The sequence below is a fragment of the Balaenoptera musculus genome, chromosome 6, assembly GCF_009873245.2.
Source record: "Balaenoptera musculus isolate JJ_BM4_2016_0621 chromosome 6, mBalMus1.pri.v3, whole genome shotgun sequence".
In the NCBI taxonomy this organism is placed as follows: Eukaryota; Metazoa; Chordata; class Mammalia; order Artiodactyla; family Balaenopteridae; genus Balaenoptera; species Balaenoptera musculus.
Window position 1 is genome coordinate 33,539,211 of NC_045790.1, and position 17,426 is coordinate 33,556,636.

Here is a 17,426-nt window from a genome sequence, read left to right on the forward strand (position 1 = left end):
ACCTAATTCAGAAAGGAGACAACTGGGACTTCCCTGGTGGTGCAGTGGTTAAGCATCTGCCTGTCAATGCAGGGGACATGGGTTCGAGCCCTGGGCCAGGAAGATCCCACATGCCGCGGAGCAACTAAGCCCATGCGCCACAACTACTGAGCCTACGTGCCACAACTACTGAAGCCCACGCACCTAGAGCCCATGCTCCGCAACAAGAGAAGCCACCGCAATGAGAAGCCTGTGCACCACGATGAAGAGTAGCCCCCGCTTGCCGCAACTAGAGAAAGCCCGCGTGCAGCAACAAAGACCCAACACAGCCAAAAATAAAATAAAATAAATTAAAAAAAAAAAAAAAAAGAAAGGAGATAACTAAAGACATGCATAAATACCTTATTTTAATCCAGAAAAAAAAAATGAAATACTTACTGGATCTTCTTAATAATAATAGATTATCATTGAAAATAAGGTTTTTAACTATTCAATATAATCTCTGAAATGGTATCTAGTTAAGATAATATTTGTTTTAAATATACCAGACAAATATTTCCAATCAGCAAAACAAAAACCAGCACAACAACTTGCATCTGAGAGTCTGACATTCTAATCCACTGGATTTACATTTTTTCCTAAGAAAAATAATATAAACAAATCTTTTGGGGTACTCTACATATTAGAAGTACTCAACTACCTATTTGTAATTGTTAACTTTCAACAGTATGATTCATCAGTAAACACCAATACAGTACTTTAGCAGTCACCTTATGTGAAATAACAAGCGGAAAACAAAATTTCTCAACAACAGTGGGTCATCAAATTGCTTCAGCAGTTACTATAAAAAAATTTATTAAAAAAACTTACACACACAAACATAATTAAACATTTTAAAATTAGACTGAAATCAGTTATGAAACTTCCTTTTCCCCTTTTACAAAAAGAAAGTTGCAAAAGTAAAAGGACAAACTTAATTCTAAATATTTCCTTGTTTTTTTAAATTGCTTGCTAGTAAATTATTTCTTTACTCGCCTCTTTAGGTTCTCAAGGTGTTCCACATTAACATCTTGTAATGCCAGTACCGTTGCCTTAGACAAGGAAGGATTGAATGAAATAGTCATTAGACAGCACAAATCTATTAGATCTCTCTGACATTTCTGCAAACCTTCCAGGAACTTTTGGTATTTACAAGGATCCTTTTTTAACTGTTTCATTTGTAGCACTGAAAACCCTATCAGACCAGTAAGTATTTCATCTACAAAGTCTACATCTAGATATGCAGTACCATCAGAAATTTTTGCTGTTATACTCCAAATGCCACCAGAACTTGAGAGATTTCCAGTTAAGGTTACAATAAATGCTTTGACTTTCACTGTTGTAACTTCCTTTGGTTTGCTGGCCATTAGAAGAGACAAATAGATAAAAGGTGGAGAATATAAATCCATGCTGATAGAAAGATTAGTGCTATTCTCTGATGATCTTGAAGAACAAGTCTGTAAGTGTTGCTCATTTTTATTAGAAATGTGTGAACAACTTCTTGGTACATAATTGACCAGCTCTCCGTTTAATATTTTATTATTTAAGGAATGTCCCTCTGAACTGCTGGTTTGTTTTATTTTATTATATGTCTCTGCGTTCTTATCTTTATTTGTAAAATTATGGGGTACGGGTACATTATGATTAACTGAAACAATACTACTGTTTTGGTCTCTAGCAGATGGACAACTAAAAGATTTGTCTTCATTAGTTATTTGCTCAGATAAATTTTTTTCACTCCAATTATTATTTCCAGTTTTGCAAATCAAAGAAAAATTATTCAGAGTATTAGATCTGCGTGAAAATCTCTCTATACTTTCATCTGTAGTTCTGTTCAAAGTCAGTGGCTGTAATTCTTTGGTCTCTGTTTGTTCTTTCTGGACAGCTTCTTCTAAAAGCAAGGCCTCCTCCAATGAAAAGTCATCTAATTCCTCATCAGTAAAAAGCATAGACTGGTTTCGTGGTTTCTCCTTTGGTCTTGGAGAAATAACAAGTCCTGGTTCAAAATCTGACTGTCTGATGGTATTTGAAGTATTTGAAGAACTACCAGTGCTGAAACAACTTCTTTCCAAAGAGGTGTTATTATTTGCTGCAAGCTCATTGTTTTCATCAAGACTTGCCAAGAGTTCTTCATCAGAAGGTCCTAACGCAGGCTGTACAACATCTGTAATTCTGGGGATGCTTTGGTTAGAATTATTTGGTATGACTGGAACTATAGGATCAGGTTCCCCAATTAATCTTGCAAGAACTTTTTCTTGGGCATATTCCTCTAAAAGAGCATCTACTTCTCCTCCCAACACCTTCACATTTTCTGGTTTCAATAAGAGAACACCAAGACGGAAAGAAATGTTTCCATAAATCAAAATTTTTGTACCTGGAGGAAGATCACTATGAAGAGCTGGAATAGACTGATATTCCATCCCCTGTATTTGTACAATTCCATCAGTTAGCTGTAGCATCAACATTCGTGAAGGCTTTGCTTCCCAAGGTTTTGGGGTTACTTGTGTTTCAGCTGTAATTAAGTCATTGGTTGTATTCTTTCCTCTCAACTTTTGTATCTGGGCATACGCAGGTTGACTTACATCAACCAATGAATTAATCTGCAGAGCAAAAAATCCATTCAGTTCTCCTTTTGGAACTTCTAAAATGCCATCAGGTAAAAGACGATGCTCCAAATCTCTCAGATCAGTAAGGAGCCATTGCTCAAACACTTGTTTATTCATTTGTGCCTGACTCAAATTAACATTATCATTTTCTTCTTGGATCCAGTTAATACAAGCTTCCAGCCACATTAAAGGCACTTTAACATGCCATGTAGCTAAAAGCCAGGTTTCAACTCTTAATGCAATACTAGCTATACTCATTTCTTTTATATAAAAGAAATATTAGGCATCTATTACCTGAAAACAAACAAAAAAAAATTATGGTAATTCAGTATCTAAATACAGTTTCTATAATTCTCTACAATGCACAAACAGGAGTAATCAAACTTTTAGATTTTTCTCTCTTCAGCACCTTTATAATTCTTTGACTTTCTACATGGCAAAACTTCAAATGCCACAAGTAATCAGATGGTAAAATAAGAAAAGCAAAAGGTTTGAGACAAGATATACCTAGGTTTGAAGACTAGCTCTTCAAATTATAAGTTCTGTGACCTAGTATAAATTTCTTAACTTCTCTAGCCTAATTTTTTCATCTATAAAATGTCAGTACCACCTCCTATCTAACACAGTTGTTGTGAGGATTACATGATTAACATTTGTAAAGCATAATGTCAGACCTACAAAATACATGTAGTAATTAGTAGTTATTATGTTAATATAATAATCAGATTCTAATAATTTAAAATTTAGCTAAGAAACAATATTTACTAAGGTTCTTTCTATATCTATAATTCATACTCTATTAAAACTTATACCATTGTATTCCATGAAATTATAACAAGTAACAATAGATTCTGAGCTGATGTAAAGCATCTTATTTGTTTGGGTAAATAATTCTCAACAGTCCTATCAGGTAAATATACTTCTGATTTTCTCAGTATGATAAAAAAACGTAGCCAAACACTAAAGACTAACCTTTTTTCACAAAAGTATTTTTTTCCTTCTACAGATGAAGATATCTAAGAGTTCGAATTTATAAAAGTTTTAACATGCCCATAAGAAAACTTACCATTTGGAACAGGAGCACAGGATTTGAGGACGGGATTTGGAACTGGTTGTTCAGTGGAGTACTTGTAACCTCTATTGCTCAGAAATGGCCCTGAGAGCTAAGACAAGAAGCAGTAAGGATTATAAGAGGAAGCTGCAGAAAGAATCACTGGCCTATTTTCATAAGTGCAAAGTTTGATGGTATGGTTTGAAGTTTCCTATTATCAATCAGGGTAGAGTAGAGGTAGTACAGAATAAAAACATGAGGTTTGGAATGAAATAAACAAAAGCAAGTTACCACGAGAAACTCACTCTACCTTAGCTTGTTTCCTTCCCTATATACTTACTTCATAGGGCTACTGTGAAAATTAAAGGATAGGAGAAGATGGCGGGCAGAGCACCAGCATAGGCACAAATCAGCTGACCCGAGGTGGCAATCCAATCATTTAGGCTGCTCACTTAGGCCCCAGCAATGGTTGCAGGCCAGAAGCAGGCCACCCAAAAGGCGTCCGAGGTCCGCAAGCAACCTGAGGCTGAAGCAGACCAAAGCAGCTGAAAGTGAAATTGAACAGTACCAACTGCAGAGGGAGAAAAGGTTCAAAGCCAGAGAAGCTGGAGCTCTGGGATTCCATGGCCGGGGCATCACTGGGGTGGAAAAAGAGACCCAGGTGATGACCATTCTCCAGATCTACCTCTGGCAAAACAGGGATGAAGTGCTAGATAACCTCTTGGCCTTTGTCTGCTACATCTAGCCAGAGATCCATGAAAACTACTGCATAAATGCACAGGGGAAGAAGCTCTGTTCCACGGACTGGCATTTTAGATGACTTCATGGAAAATGAAATTTTAACAAAGCTCAAGTTACATTCTTGTGAAAAGGCATTAAATTATCTCTGTATATTATATAGTAGGTTCTCTCACTTTTTGGAAAATAGCAAATCTAGCTTCCTTGTAAAAACTTAAAGCTAAGCCAAATATTTCATTTTTTTAACCTTGCATTTCTTAGAAAATTTAATAGGCATATATTGTCTGGTTTCCCACATCTTTTAGCTAAAGCAACATATATGTATATATCAATACTGACTTCTTCTTTTGTAGATGTAGGGTTTTTTTTTTAATTTTTAAGAAAAAAAGGGATTAATTTTTTTCCCCTAAAGCTTTGTGAAGGTCAGGGGATTTATCTATGAAAAAATAGTAAATAGTTATTTGTAACCTGTACTAAGCAGCATCCAGCCTTAAAACAGTCTTTTCTGGCTATAGGTTAGAACAATGAATACTAGTATAATTGTTTGGGCTGCTTTTAATATCTTTTAATAAAAATTACTAGAAGACAGAAATCAAGAATTTGTTACATGTTGTTATTTGGTGTACCGATAATCATTTAAAAGTAAAACCCGCTTATCGTGTAAAAAAAAAAAAAAGAAATAAAAAAACAAAGGAGAGCCAGTATATAATCTAGCGGTTCAGCGTGCAAATGTGATGCCAAATTATCTTTCACTTACAAACTCTGTGACCCTAAACCAGTGGTCACATTATTAATTTAAGAAATGGTTAAAATTTAAAGGAAGAGTTACAGTTATTGTGAGGAATACAAGAATAACATTTTAAAGGAGGAATTAAGAAGGTCATAACTACCAAACTGATGAATCTTTACACTGAAGAAAATAATTTAGAGTACAGATATATAATTTTTAAATTACATGTGAAAAACAATGTAAAAATCCAAAGGTAGGAGAGGTCCCTGCCCATAGTGATAAAAATAAACCATGCAGAGTCAAATCGGCATGTCTCTTTAACAAAGAAACCAACAATCTCTACATGAGCCCTCTGATTTATCAAATGGAAATATTTTCTACCTTCTGGCTAAAAAAAAGCAAAACACAGTGTGCTAACTTTTGTGTAAAAAAGAAAGGAAAATAAGCACATTCTTCTTTTTTTTTTTTTTTAAACATAGTGACATTTCATCCTACTTTTTTTTTTTTTTAATTTTATTTATTCATTTATTTATTTATGGCTGTGTTGGGTCTTCGTTTCTGTGCAAGGGCTTTCTCCAGTTGCAGCAAGCGGAGGCCACTCTTCATCGTGGTGCGCGGGCCTCTCACTGTCGCGGCCTCTCTTGTTGCGGAGCACAGGCTCCAGATGCGCAGGCTCAGTAATTGTGGCTCACGGGCTTAGTTGCTCCGCGGCATGTGGGATCTTCCCAGACCAGGGCTCGAACCCGTGTCCCCTGCATTGGCAGGCAGATTCTCAACCACTGCGCCACCAGGGAAGCCCGCACATTCTTCTTTACTTTATACATAAAGGACTTCTAGAAGGATATACAAGAAACTAGATAAAACTTTAAATACATAGCTACACTCAATAACAAAGAGTAAAATCTTGTGGGCCAGGGCTTCCCTGGTGGCACAGTGGTTAAGACTCTGCCTGCCAATGCAGGAGACACGGGTTTGAGCCCTAGTCCGGGAAGATCCCACATGCCACGGAGCAACTAACCCCGTGGGCCACAACTGCTGAGCCTGTGCTCTAGAGCCTGCAAGCCACAACTACTGAGCCCGTGTGCCACAACTACTGAAGCCCACGTGCCTAGAGCCCGTGCTCCACAACAAGAGAAGCCACCGGAATGAGAAGCCTGTGCACCTCAGTGAAGAGTAGCCCCCGCTCGCTGCAACTAGAGAAAAGCCCGCACACAACAACGAAGAACCAACGCAGCCAAAAATAAAAAATAATTAATTAATTTAAAAAAAAAAAAAGTCTTGTGGGCCAGGAACAGAGGAGAAACCTAGAGTTTTAGTGCTGATATAAAGCCACCAGGAAAAGGGGACTTCAGGCTAAAGCTCCAAGGCTTTAAGTTTAAGGGTCCAGTGTGCCAATTATAGGTCAGAAGACCAGAACAGACTACTTGCTAGAACTGGGCCAAAAAAATCTTCCACTCAATACCTACCTATGGCCTATGGAGGGAACAGGGATAACCTAAGAATGGAAATGGGGCCTACATAACTTGTATAGTACATATAGCATGGTCCAGAACTAGGCTATTCACATAAAAACCCAAGTCTCTAATGACACAGCTGATTTAGAGCTATGCCAGCCAGAGGGTCAGGTTGAAGCAACTCCAAAAACACACAAAAGGGAAAAACACACATGGGAAAAACCTCTATCCAACATAAGCTCTCAAACCAAAATTATAACATATTTAAGGAAAATCACCACCATAAGCCACATCAGCAGACACAACAAACAGGAGAATTTAAACCTGGAGAAATCTGTTTTTAAATGAAGAATCTTAAATATTTTTAAAATGTCTCTGAGCATACTAAATACACTTTAAAAGTAGGACTAATCCTTAAAGAAGAATAGAAGATAATTAAACAGTAACAGACATTTATGAAAAGTATCAATTGGACATCTTGGAAATGGGAAACAGCCTCAGAAATTTAAAACTCAGTAGATGGGATAAACAAAAGGCTAAAAACAAATGAAGAAAGAACTTACACTTTGGAAATTACATAGAACAGAGTATGAAGATTTAAGAAATTAAGCAAAGAAGGGGAAAAAAAGGTAAGTAGGGAAAATAGGCTCCTACACTGAAGTAATCACAGTTTCAGAAGAAAATAGAAGAGGTGAAGGAAACAGTTTTGTTTTTTTTTAAGATAATGGCTGAAGGTGGTCAAAAGGAACAAATTTCCAATTATAAGATAAACAAGTCATAGGGATGTAAGGCACAACATGATGACTGTAGTTAACACTGCTGTACGATATATACGAAAGTTGTTAAGAGAGTAGATCCTAACAGTTCTCATCACAAGGAGAATTTTTTTTTTCTTTTTCTTTTTTTTTTTTTTTTGGCTGCGTTGGGTCTTTGTTGCTGCCTGCAGGCCTTCTCTAGTTGCAGTGAGCGGGGGCTACTCTTCCTTGCAGTGCGCGGGCTTCTCATCGCCGGTGGCTTCTCTTGTTTCGGAGCACAGGCTCTGGGTGTGTGGGTTTCAGTAGTTGTGGCACGTGGGCTCAGTAGTTGTGGCTCGCGGGCTCTAGAGCGCAGGCTCAGTAGTTGTGGCACACGGGCTTAGTTGCTCCGTGGCATGTGGGATCTCCCCGGACCAGGGCTCGAACCCATGTCCCCTGCATTGGCAGGTGGATTCTTAACCACTGCACCACCAGGGAAGCCCAATTATCTTTTTATCTATATGAGATGATGGATGTTAGCTTAATCTGTTGTGGTAATCATTTCACAGTATATGTAAATGTTATACACCTTAAACTTATATGGTGATATATGCCAATTATTTCTCAATAAAACTAGAAAAAAATATATAAATAAAAGTGAAATTTTTTCATAATAAAAAAATAAAGAATAATGGTTGAAATTTTTCTAAAATTCAAAAAGATATGATTCTGTAGGGTGTAAAAGCTCAATATTGCTAAGCAACACGTGTAAAAATCCACCTCTAAACATAGCATGGTAAACTGTAAAACATCAAGGACAAAGAAAAAAAAAATCTTTTTTATTTTAAATCTTAAGATTCAACAAGCTGGATCTAAAATTTGAGGTAACAAAAATGTAGAAAATACAAAAAGAATTCAGAGGGAAGTTAAGGTATTATGTTTTGTCAAGGAGGATAATAGAGATTCTGATTATGTTTACTATTTTATAAGAAAAATATAAAAATTATGTGTTTAAGGGTAAAAATGAAAGATTGAAAAAACATTCTTATAATCCCCGCGAAACTCAGATAATAGATTTTTAAAAAGCCATAAAATTCTAAGAACAAAGAAAATGGGAGAAGAAACAATGGCAACAAATTTTGGAAACTGGAAAGCAAACAGATTAGTACATGATTTAGCAGACACTAGAAAGTTGAATTCTAAGGTGGTATGAAGAATGGCTGATATAAAAACCCGGAACCCACAAAAGGCAATACTAAGTATGCCTGGAAGTAAAGGGTACTCTAAAAACAAGATTGATTAGACGATTCTTTAAGACATTTAAGACTGTGGCATCCCTATCCCACATCAGGAAGATACATAACGTACACTTCAAAACTGTTAAGAGGGTAAATTTATGTTATATGTTTTTTACCATAATTTTTTAGAAAGAGAGAAAAATCAAGAGGGAAGTAGAGGAGGAAAAAAAGGAAAAAATAAAATTACCTCTATTTGCAGATGACACGAATGTTTATGAAAAAATGCCAAAGAATGTACAAAGAAGCTATATCACCTGATAAATGAGTCAGCGAGATGCGTCTTTTTTGTGCTCTATTTAGTGCCACATTTTCACACTTTTGTGCTTTTTGTTGATGATTTCACTATTTAAAACGGCCCCGTAGCATACTGCTGAAGCGCTGTCTAGTGTTCCAAACCATAAGAAAACTGTGTGTGATGTGTCATATGTAAAATCTGTGTGTTAGATTAAGCTTCATTCAGGCATTAGTTATAGTGCCACTGGTCATAACTTCAGTTAATGAATCAACAACATATAGTGAATAAAGTGTCTTTAAACAGAAACACAAATAAAACAAGGTTATGTACTAATCAGTGGTGAAATGTCATGACCAGAGGCTCACAGGAACCTAACCTTGTCTTTTCTCTAGGAACAATAGTTCAGTATTCCCTAACTCAGTGTTCACAGGGACTTTATACAGAACATAACTACCAGGAATAATGAGACTTGACTGTACGAGCAATGAACAAAGAGTACAATTTACAGTAGCCCTCAAAACTTAAATCTAACAAAATATGTGCAGGATGTATATGCTGAAAACTACAAACCACTGGTGAAAGAAATCAAAGACAACCTAAACAAATGAACAGACATGCTGTGTTGAAGACTCTATGATCAAGTTTCAGTTCTCCCCAAACAGATATATAGGTTCAATGCAATTCCATTCAAAATCCCAGCATTCTTTTTTTTTTTTTTAAAGAATGGCAAGCTGATTCTAAGATTTACATGGAAAGGCAAAGAAACTAGAATAGCCAAGGTAATTTCAAAAAAAAAAGTTGGAGACTCACACTGAGTTCAAGACTTAGTATAAACTACAGTAATCAAGACAGTGAAGTACTGGCAAAAGGATTAACATATCGGTCAATGGGAAGACAGCCTAGAAAACAGACCCATTCATATATAGTCAATTGATTTTCTACAAAGTTGCAAAGGCAATTCAAAGTTAACAGGATAGTCTTTTGAACAAATGATGCTACAACAATTGGACATCCATATGCAAAACTATGAACCTCCATCAATACCTCACATCATATATAAAAATTAAATGGACCACAGACCTAAATGTGAAAACTAAAACTATAAAACATCTATAAGAAAAGTTAGGAGAAAAAAAAACCAAGCTCATAGATAAGAGAGAACAGACTGGTAGCTGCAAGAGGTAAGGGGTGGGGGTGGGCAAAATGGGTGCAGGGGGTCACAAGGTACAAACTTCCAGTTATAAAATCAGTAAGTCATGGAAATGTAATGTACAGCATGGTCACTGTAGTTAAAATACTATATTGCATATCTAGAAGTTGCTAAGAGAGTAGATCTTAAAAGTTCTCATCACAAGAAAAAAAAATTTTTTGTTACTAAGTGTGGTGATGGATGTTAAGTGGATTTACTGTGGTGATCATTTTGCAATGTGTACAAATATCAAATTATTATGTGGTATACCTGAAACTAAAAGGTTATATGTCAATTATACCTCAATTTTTTTTAAAGGGGAAGAAAAGTTAGGAGAAAAATCTTTGTGATCTTGGTTTCTTAACAGTGTTCTTAGATACAACACCAGAAGCATAATCCATAAAAGAAAGAAATTAATAAACTGAGCTTCCCCAAAATTTTAAAATTCTGCTCTGTGAAAGACACTGTTAAGAGTATAAAGACAAGCCAAACACACACAAAGACAAGCCACAGACTGGGAGAAACACATAATTGACAAAAGACTTATATCCAGGCTATATAAAGAATTCTAAAATTCAATAGGAAAACAAACTAATTTTAAAAGGAACAAAAGATTTGAATAGACATTTCACCAAAAGATATGCAGATAACAAGTAAGACATTAGGGAAATGCAAAATTGAAATCACAGTGTGATATTACACATCTATTGGCATAGCTAAAATAAAAAATAACTGACAATACCCACTACTGGAATTCTCATACATTGCTGGTGGGAAAGCAAAATGACACAGCCACTTTAAAAAACAGTTTAGCAGTTTCTTAGGAAGAAAAACAGTTTAGCATTTTCTTACAAAGTTAAACTCACCATACAACCCAGCATTACTAGGTATTAACTCAAGAAAAATGAAAACGTATACTCATTAAAAATCTCTTTGTGAACATTTATAGCAGCTTTTTTCATAATCACCAAAAAACTGGAAACAACCCACATGTCCTTCAACTGGTGAATGGATTAACAAATTGTTGTACATCATTACAATGGAATACTATTCAGTAATAAAAAGGAATAAACTAATAGACGCAATAACATGGATGAATATTGCTACAGATGATATCACTCAGAAAATTCATATGTTGAAATCCTAATGCCCAATGTGATGGTATTAGGAGGTGGGGCCTTTGCGAAGTGCTTACATTATGAGAATGAAGCCCTCATGGGACTTCCCTGGCAGTCCAGTGGTTAAGACTCTGTGCTTCCACTGCAGGGAGCACGGGTTCGATCCCTGGTTGGGGAACTAAGATCCCACATGCCGTGCAGCATGGCCAAAATAAATCAATAAATCAATAAATAAAAATAAAGTCAGAATTCTGCAAAGATATTAATTAAAAAAAAAACTTACAACCCAATAACAAAAAAATAAATAAACAGTAGAGACGTCTCCACACAGCTACTTACCCCTTCTGCCATGGGAGATCACTGTAAAAAGACTGTCATCTAAGAACCAAGAAGCATGTCCTCATCAGACACCCACTAAATCTGCCATCACCTTGACCTTGGACTTCCCAGTCTCCAAAGAAATAAATCTCTGTTGTTTATCAACCACCCAGTTTATGCTATTTTGTCACAATAGCCCAAATAGACTAAGACAAATGTTAAATGCATCAAGCTAAGTAAAAGAAGCCAGACAAACACTGTATAAGTCCATTTAGATGGCATTATGGAAAAGGCAACACTATAGAAACAGGTGGCAGCGATGATGTGACTAATGTTTGTCAAAACTCATAGAACTATATACAAAAAAGAACATGAATTTTACTGAATGTAAATTATATCCTCAATAAAAATACTGAAGACAAACACCAAAAGGATAGATATTTAATAACTAATTTTCAAACTTGCTGAGGAAAACACAGAATAAAGAAAACAATCCAAAATAAGGCACAAAAGGAACTGGCAAGCACTATAAATAGAAAGAATAAACAAGGTGGTAGAAATAAGTCTAAATATATCAGCAATCATAATGAACATAGATTAACTCACCTGTTAAAAGATACTCTCAAATTGAAAAAACCAAGTTCAGCTGCATGCTTAAAAGATGACCCTAAAACAAAATAACATCGAAGCATGAAATTAATTAAAATAAGGCATGTTAAAATCTCCAAGCATGACATTATGAGGCCACAGTTGAGTGACATCTTATCCTCAAGACAGAGGTCTGTACTTGTATAACCTAAGATTCCCAAGTGCTACTTTATCGTATCTGTTGTCATTTTTTTAACCTCAAAAATTAAGCAAGATCCAAGGCTCTTAGGTGTGCTCATTCAATTATAAGTTACCTTATTTCCTCCACTAAAATTTAAACACCACAGCACTGGCAAATGGGCCTAGTCTAACTGGCAGAGGTGTTGTAGTAATGAGATGACAGTCATTAAGTAAACTGAAATCAAGACAGTGTACTTTCAGTAGAGTTATAATTATTTAAATGAATTATCAAGTATAAATGCCACAATTAATTAAGTTGTTTGCAGAATGTTTTATACTATAAATTACTCGGTGTATACAGTATATACCCCTAAATTATTATATGCAGCCATTTAACACAAGTGTTATTTTCTACCTGAACCTGTTAAATAGTAGGAGTTAATACTGTTAGTACTTCTAGGAGGAGGAAGGAACCAATAAAAAAGAAAGACTGATTGATTGTGAACTGAAAAGGTCAAGGCTGGATAGAAAATGAAAGAAAGGAATTTCAGTGGTGTTAATTCTATATCTCAGCAGTACAGCTGTTTAAACAGAGAACTGAAGAAAAAGGTTTAATAAAAATTAAAACCTCTTATTTGTAAGATTTTAAACTTTTTCAAAATACATACTTTTACATCTGTAATATTATCTAAACCTCAAAATAGTCATTTATGATAGAAAGGGTAGGGATTGTCATCTATTTGGGTGAGAATGAAACAGGCATGAAGATTAAGACATACAGATCATACATAGTAGCAGACGCATAACGAAATTCTGCTAACCTCCATTTCTATATCATTTTCTAGACCCTGTTTGACTTAAAAGAGAAAGTAAAACCAGTCCCTCATTTACATATACCCACTTGCATACAAACTATAAAACTCATTCATAAATGGCCATTCTATAAGAGCACTACACTATTACAATGAACAGACTTTTCTCAGATCTCATTTAAACGACAAGCTCACCTAGTATATTCTAAATTATTTCCTTTACAAAGTCAAATCAAAGAAACACAACATCACCTACTGCATCTATCTTTGTAACAGCTTCAAAACAGTGTTATCATTAAGTACTTTTCCTTTTGCTATAACTCTACTAAAATGACATAAAAGTTTTTTTAATTTTTAAATATTACAAACTGACATTTTAAAGCTTATGTATTCATTTATTTTATTTTTTTAATTTTGTAGTTATTTCAAACACGCACTTCCTTGTTTGTGTTGTTGAATACGGCAAGTGACAAAACTCCTTTCAGATGATAGTTGGGACAAATTCTGAGAAACAGTGCTCAATGAACCACAGTGAAATTGTTCTATTAACACGTGGCAGTTCTAATTAATAATTTTCTCCAACTACTACCTTCTAGGATTTAAATTTCCACTTCAAGAGCTACATGATATACTACAATTTTATAATAATGTTATAACTAAGTGCACATTTGCTACATAGAATTCTTCATTTAACAGCAAAGTAAGTAAAGCGGAGGGCATATTGATCTGAAACATGGTTTACTCCCCACAACTGCATGTTAAAACAATTTTAATAAGAAGATATTTCTACATATAATAGGATTTTTTTTTCCTACAGGTAAAAAAGAAAAGCTTATTAAATTTTTTAATTAAATGGAAAAAGTATTATCATGTGGGATTATAAAGTCTAGACTGGGTTTCAATAACCGAGCCCCTTAATAATTTAGTAAATTGTATTACTTGCATCTACTCCTTCAAGAGAATTCCTAAGGTTTTTGTTCCTCCCTTTCTTGAGAAACTGAGTAACCATAGTCACCGCAGGTAGAAGCAACTCAGAGGGGAGGTGTTAGCTAGAGCAGCACAACTTCTCATCTGTTCATACATAAAGAACAGCCCCTGATCCTCCAGAACATCACTGTCCAAGAAAAAAATATGAAAAAGTATACGGTGTTGAAATTGTACATTAAGAAATGTTCACACCGTATGATTTCAAAACTTAATCTTAAGAAAATAATCAGAAATGAAGATAAAGATTTTATGTGCCAGAGTGTTTATCATTGTGCTTTTACAGTGTGGAAAAAAAACAGAAACAATCTAAATGTTCAGCAACAGTAAAAAAACAAAATTAAATATATTACATTGGATCCATGAAATAGTCTTCTGAAAAAACATTTTTAAGTACTATTTAATGACATGAAAATATGTTCATATTTTATTCTGTTAGGAGAAAAGGCCAGATGTAAAACTACATACATCTTAATCTCCATTAATTTTATAATCATGAAAAAAATGTTTTTTAAAAATTGATTTACATCTTGCGCTTGCTAAACTTGGCTGACCACACTAATCTACATTCTAGATCTTGACTGCAGGAACTGAGCAGAAGAGAATAGAGTAAGAAAATTCTATCATTCGCCACTAAGACTTAGGCAAATTTGATTTATAAGTTAATTTTCAGTCAGCCTCACATATTTCAATTTTTTAAAAAATAGAAAAAGAGGCAGAAGTACTGATGCCATCCTTTTGGACACTGTATGTGGCATTCAATCAATAGCTAAGACTTAAAAGCACTAACAAATACTCAAGTTATAACCAGTCCATGTTTCCACTGTCTTCATCTAAAAAATACAGGTGAGTCTGTGTTTTAACTCCTTGGGGATGACTTTAAGGTAACCCCAGAATTTTGAGAAGGCACTCTGAAAATTATGGGAAAAAAATTTATATTTAATGACTGAAATCAGAAAGAAGTAATTAGTGGAGCTGTTTGTGGATCCTCTATAACCTAATGTAAGGAAAAGACAGAGAATAGGTTTAGGAGTCTGAATCCCATTTCTGCTATGTGACCTTAGACGTGTTCCTTAACTTTGTCTTAACCACAATTTACTCGCAGAACTGTGATAAGCATTAAAACTGCCAGCACAAGGTCTGGCACAAACTCAGAAAATGGTAGTTATAAAATTTTAAGTAATCATCCAGCTCGCTAGTGTACAATCTCAATTATATTAGTTTATCAAAAGTAAATCCCACAGCTAAGTAATACTAGCTCTAAATTCATCAGGAGTCCAAATAATCATACAATTATTTACTCAAGACAGGAGCCACAATGTATCAACCAAGTTGGTAAGTCCTTGAATGAGCACAGATGTAACATAGTTTGGCTGAAAACAATAGAGAATGAAAGGATGGTGAAAAGAGAGACTTTCCTCAAGCTAGCAAGTCCCTGAATGAGGATGGTGGAAAAAACAGACCTTCTTGTTATTTAAAGAGTAAACCTATAAAGCAAATTAAAAGAGGTAAGGAAGTAAACAAGTAGAAAAAGAAAAAAGCAAAAAAAAAAAAAAAAAAAAAATCTGACAATGGCATCTAAAAAAGAGGAATAAGACCTTTCAGCAGTTAGGGTCCAGTCAGAAGACAGTGAAACTGGGAATAAGTTCTTAAGATAAAGCTGCTTACTTTGCATTCCTGCCCATCAATCATCACTGTTTATCAAGGCAGAAAACAATGGTTGCAACAGAAATACTAGCTTGAAAGAAAACATCATTAGTACAGTACCCCTATATGTACCTATTTCTGTTAGTGAAGTGTCCCAGGTTTTAAATGACAGATTCAATTAAATGCTGCAAATCCTGACTGACAGATTAAATCTCTATAATCCAAGTATCCCCAGCCCCTTCATACACTCAATTTTCTTGGCTGAACATTAAATAAAAATCCAAACTATGTATTGTAAAACCAAATGCAAGTTAAGTTTTACCTCCCAACAAGACTATAATATTCTTCATGGTGGGGCCATTAAAAAATTATATTACAACTCAAAGAGCCTTTTAAAAACTCCACAATCCCAAACACTATGCTCTAACAGTATTTGTTAACTATCCTCCCAGCCAGTAAATGTTGGTGCTTCATGAAGTTCTCAGTTCCTCCTAAAGAGTTCTCTTCCGGATTAAGCAAGTAAAAGATAAAAGATGACGGAAATCAGACATTTTTTAAAAATGCTGGTTACATCTAATTTGCAAAGTATTCAAGAGGAAAATCAAGTTACAGCGGAATGAATCAGCACAAATTCATCATTACAAAAAAAAAAAAAAAGTGTATTCTAACGGTGGGTTTAGCGTCCCATGTAAATTATAACATTTTTATGCTTCAACACAAGTTTGGGGTTGTGGGTGAGAGTTGGAGGGCTAAGAGTCAGGATGTGGATACTGGGTACTACTTACTGGCAATTTCCCAGGTTTGTCACCGATTCAGAGTGACCTTAAGTGCCTTCACAAAAGAAACCATCAAAGCCTGACACAGGGGCCTTAGAAGTAACCGCACACAAAGCAAGTATAAACTGAACACGCTAGAACGGTAACATATCTGAGGGCGAGGGTTTTAGTCTGTTTTAATCACTGCCGAATACCTTGACACACGGTGGGCGCTTTAAAGAGGTGAACAAACGCAAAGCGGATGTCTACAACGCATTTTGCGATTTGCATTCATTGTAGGATATGAAAGCAATACTTCCAGAAATTTTTCACACGTAGCGGCAGCACCGACACTACAAAATACTCGTACCTCAGGTCCCATTAACAAAAAAGAAAGAAAGGAAAAACAAAAGGTTTCGTCAGAACGGAGAGCCCTGTAAAGACCCCGGGAGTACAGGCTCAGCGCCGGAAGCAAAGGGACTGAGCTCCCCCGGACTCCGAGGCTCGGCCGCCACAGCCCAGCGGGACGGCCAACATCTCCCGGAACCCCGAGCCCAGCGGACAGCGGGCCGCGACCCTCCGGCTGCGCCCCCGGCCCGGGCCACGCCTGACGGGCGCTGCGGGCCGTTACACACAGCTCGCCCCGCAGCCCGGGCGAGAGGGGAGCACGGGGGAAGAAAGGAGACGCGAATGCGGGCTGTGGAAACGGGGGCATTCGTCTGGGCCTAACACCGACCTGGGCGTCCCGCCTTCCCCTCGTGCAACACTGGTTCCTGGGCCTCGCGACTGTGAGAACAGGAACAGCCACGGCGCGCGCCCTAATCCTTTTTTGCTCCTTCCCGCCCGTTTTGCCGCGCACTCATGCCCCTCCTCCAAACCCTGAAGACTCCTCAGGGCCCAGAGGACGCCTCTTCATCCGCCCCCTCCCTGTGCGCGTGAACTGGACAGCCTTTAGTTCTCGCGAGAGGTTT

The 17,426-nt window shown here is 36.3% G+C and overlaps 1 protein-coding gene across 1 annotated transcript; it reads right to left on the reverse strand.

Annotated features, from left to right (window-relative positions):
* Nucleotides 1–817: 817 nt before the first annotated feature.
* Nucleotides 818–17,396, reverse strand: RMI1 (RecQ mediated genome instability 1). Its single transcript, XM_036854101.1, has 4 exons — nt 17,192–17,396; nt 12,096–12,156; nt 3,691–3,787; nt 818–2,918 (listed from the first exon to the last, which is right to left on the reverse strand). Exon 4 carries the CDS (start codon nt 2,880–2,882, stop codon nt 999–1,001), a length of 1,884 nt encoding a protein of 627 aa, XP_036709996.1. The 5' UTR covers nt 2,883–2,918; nt 3,691–3,787; nt 12,096–12,156; nt 17,192–17,396; the 3' UTR covers nt 818–998.
* Between the last annotated feature and the right edge of the window lie 30 nt (nt 17,397–17,426).